The following is a 4,279-nucleotide window of genomic DNA, read 5'->3' as shown; positions in this document are numbered from 1 at the left end:
GTATCCAAATTTCATTTATATAATGTTTATAACACACAATTTATAACATTGTTTTAATGATATGGATCGTCATCACTCTTTATATTGACTATATTGTGTGTCCGCATCTAATTTGAGCATCTGAGCATGTAGAATATTATCACGAGGTTGACGCTGATGAAACATTATTCTTTTATTGCCTTGGACCCGATTGTGTTTTATAAGCAAGCTAGACTGATTTCAGTTTTTGATCGATTTCTGTTTTGAGTAAATGTGATTTTCAAGCTATCTTGGTTCTTTGCATTTCAGATCGGTTCCAAGTTAAACAACTAATGTCTGAGCATATTCCAGAATTACTCCAAGAATGTATAGAGATTAACAGTTTCAGGCATAAAGAGATCACACCACAAATTACTGATTGGTTGAATGTCGTATGGAAATATATACACAAAAATGAGGATGTTTTCCAGTTATCATGGATTTCACATTTACATTTACTACCATTTCATAAAGAAAACAAACTCATCCAAGTTGATTCAGTGTCTATTTTGAGTTCAAAAGAAAAGATGGACACTTTAGATCCACAGTTATCGAATTCTCTTGAAAACCTTGGTGTAAAGATTATCACCTCACTCTCTAATACAATATCAGCACTAGTGGAGGGTAAATTTGTACAGTATCCTACAACTGAAGGTATATTTAACTGTATGAAGAAAATAACGAGTAAACAACAAATAGAACAGTTTAACCAAGCTGCCTCAACCAAGGAAAGAATTCAACTTCTTGAAAAATTTACAAACCTTTCTGGTGACCAGGTTTTGCAGATATCTGAGCTTGTTCGAAAACTGGAAATATTTGAGGTGATGAACAGTAACCGGTATGTTTGTTTAAATGAGATAAATAAAATGTATTATAGAGGAAACCATCCTGAACTACCTATACCCTATAAACGTACTGTTATAAAATGTTCATCAGAGTCTATCAAGAAAGTAGGAAGAATTTGTGGTTGTGTTTTCTTGGAATATGAAGAGCTCATTGAAGATATACTATCATCATTACCCAGCTATAATAAGCCTGAACAACTTAAATTCATGGAATTCTTCCTAAATCATTTATCACATTTTGAAAAGGAAATTAAAATAATGAAGTTAGCCGGTGATATATGTTTTATAGAGAACAAGAGTGGAGAACTTGTGAAACCAAGAGATTTACTAGACCCAAGTTCAACGTTACTTAAAGACATGTTTCAACCGTGTGACTTCCCTTCTAATAATTGTGACATCAAGAAATTGAAGAAGCTGGGATTAAGATTTGAAGAAGATTTAACGGGAAAGGACATCTTGAAACTTGCTGATACAGTAATTGATGATGGAACTGGTTCAGATGAGATTTTCAAGAAAGGAATGGCTCTATGTCAATGGATAGACAAATACAACGATAGATTGGACCAGGGACTGATATATCTATTGACCTCAAAGACAATCTGCCCAATTATGAACAAGAGACCAGAATATTATCCAAAAACGTTACCATTTATGGGAGAAGATGCTATGTTCCAGTTTAAAAAACCACAAGATTTATTCAGCTGTAAAGATGCCAATCTAGTTGGTGGAGTAGGTGTATTATCTAATGAAGATATACCAAAATGTTTTATAACATATATCAAACCTGTAGATGGAGAAGTATTTGAACAACTGAAATTGGTTACACTAAGATACGATCCGAAAGATAAAATTGAATTCTTACCAGTTCTGAATAAAATATATCAATATATAAACAACACTAATCTTAAAATACCAGACGAAATACTAAACCAGAAGATAGTATGGACTGGATCCACCTTCCAAAAGTTATCTTATGTCTACTGTACAGAAAAGAAGGACGATCTACCATTACAACCATACCGATATCTACTGCCTCCTGAAATTAAGGAATACCGAAATCTATTTGAAAAGTTTGGATGCATGAAAGAGCAAAACGACCAAATGTTGCTGGATGTATTGAGTAATATCAGAGAGGAGCATGACACAAATCAGACCCTAGACGAATTGGATGTTTCAAAAGACACATCAATAGTTTTACAGATAATAAATAAATTGGCCAATTCACCCGAAGATTACAGTCAGTGTATTTTATTGCCCATCCATACAGATTCGTCCAAGTTGCTGTTAAAACCAGCCAGTGAGTGTACTGTATGTAATGAGTCATGGTTAAAAGATTTGTCCAGTATGAATGATGATGATTATGATGCAGGTGAAGATGAAATCTTCTATGTTCATAAGGAAATATCTTCTTACACTGCAAACAGATTTAATGTCCCTGCTCTAAATGATCGTGTATTATGTGATGCTGATAAATTTGATATGAATTTCGGCCAGGATGAACCTTTAACAACTAGATTGAAAAATCTTTTAAATGATTATACTGATGGATTTACTGTACCAAAGGAAATTATTCAGAATGCGGATGATGCTGGAGCAAGTGTTGTGAAGTTTCTATATGACGAGAGAACCATGCCAGAAGCACTGAAATGTCTGTTTGATGAAGGTATGGAACCTGTACAAGGACCAGCATTCTGGGCATATAATGATGCTAAATTTACAGACACTGATTATGAGAATATAACAAAGTTAGCTGGAGCCACAAAGAAAGATGATCAAATGAAAATTGGTAGATTTGGGCTGGGGTTTAATTCTGTCTACAACCTAACTGATACACCAAGCTTTATTTCTGGTGATACATATGTTATCTTTGATCCTCATGAGACTCATTTACAGAAATCTGGATTAAAAATCAAATTAAATTACCCCAAAAATCGGAAAATGAGACAGAAGATGAAAGGACAGTTTTACCCATTTGACGGAGTCTTTCAATGTAAAGTTCTGAAGGAAGAACAGGTCGACTTTAATGGAACATTATTCAGATTCCCTCTTAGAATCCAATCAGAAGCGGCTAAAAGTTTGATAAAAGACTTCTGTTACTCAAAACATGAAATGAAGGAATTCATTCAAAAGATTGCAGATGGATGCGGAAATCTGTTGCTGTTCACTCAAAATGTAAGAAAAATTGAACTTCATCATCTACATAAAGGAGGCAAACCAAATGACGCACAATTAATACTGGAAGTTACCAAATCATCTAATCGGGATAATATTTCTGCTCTGAAGATATTGACAAGCCAATACAGCCAGCGCCAAGACGGTCAACTTTCACAATTATCAGAAGAAATTGAAATTTTGGTATCAGTCAAAAGGACAGAAACGGCACAAGACTATTTCGAATTACCACATAATGAAAAAACTTTGACTTATTTAATAAGTTGGAGCTTTGGGAAAGATAAAGTAGTGAATGCAGCAAAAAGAAAAGAATTTAAAGGTCTTCTTCCTATAGCTGGAACAGCTGTTTTAAAGAACAACCAGGATGATGATACCAGTGACTTTGGATTTTATGATAAATCACATCTGTTCTGTTTCTTACCTCTACCAATACCAACGAGTTTACCTGCTCACGTGAATGGTTCATTTGCAGTACAGTCTAGTCGTAGAGATCTTGTATGGAAAAATGAAGATGATATTGATGTTCCTGAAGATGAATGGAATATGTGCCTGCTGGAAGATGCTTGCTGCCAAGCGTATCTATTGATGATGACAACTATGGCTAGAGATGTACCAGAGGAGAAATACAACAGACTGTGGCCCAATATTTCACAGTGTGTATCTAGACATGATAAAGTACTATCAAGACATATTTATCAGACAATTTGTGCAGGTGATTATAGAGTGTTCCAGTCTAACAATGAACCTGTTTCTATTTATAATGCCATCTTTCTAGATCCAACCTTAAGAGAGAAAGATGTTATTGGTGAAATAGCCCTTAAAGCATTATGTCATTTCTCCATAACGAGAATGGATTCCTTAATCTCACATTTTCATGGTGGAATTTCTGTGGTAGATTTACTTCCGAACGTTTGGAAACAGTTTAAAAGTGTTGGCTGTGAAGAAGTAATTAGACACAGAATGGTAACAATTGAAATATTCTACAGTTGTTTATTTTTCCCAACATTGACTGATAAGTTCTGGTCTCCAGAAGAAATTGATGAATTACTTCTTTACAGTTTTCAGCTGAAAAATGATAGAATTAACAAGCTGATAGAAACTAGTGACTGTATACCAACAAAACCAAACCATAAAAGACTTAAACCAAGCTTATTAATTCATCCAAATGGTGAGATATCAGAATTGTTTGATGAATCTGAAGAACGTTTTCCAGATGATACAAAACTAAAGACGGGTAGCTTTAG

The 4,279-nt window shown here is 34.3% G+C and overlaps 1 protein-coding gene across 1 annotated transcript in view; it reads left to right on the top strand.

Annotated features, from left to right (window-relative positions):
* Positions 1–4,269, top strand: part of LOTGIDRAFT_175290 (hypothetical protein) — a gene marked incomplete at both ends in the record, with an annotated part of 7,762 nt that extends 3,493 nt beyond the window's left edge. The window contains 2 exons of the mRNA XM_009056155.1: positions 289–2,160; positions 2,233–4,269. Coding sequence (XP_009054403.1) covers positions 289–2,160; positions 2,233–4,269 — 3,909 coding nt within the window. The remainder of the gene's footprint in view (positions 1–288; positions 2,161–2,232) is intronic.
* Between the last annotated feature and the right edge of the window lie 10 nt (positions 4,270–4,279).

The sequence above is a fragment of the Lottia gigantea genome (genome assembly GCF_000327385.1).
Source record: "Lottia gigantea unplaced genomic scaffold LOTGIsca_265, whole genome shotgun sequence".
Taxonomy (NCBI): Eukaryota; Metazoa; Mollusca; class Gastropoda; family Lottiidae; genus Lottia; species Lottia gigantea.
Note: the sequence above shows the minus strand (reverse complement) of the source record. Positions and strands in the feature narration are given on the sequence as shown.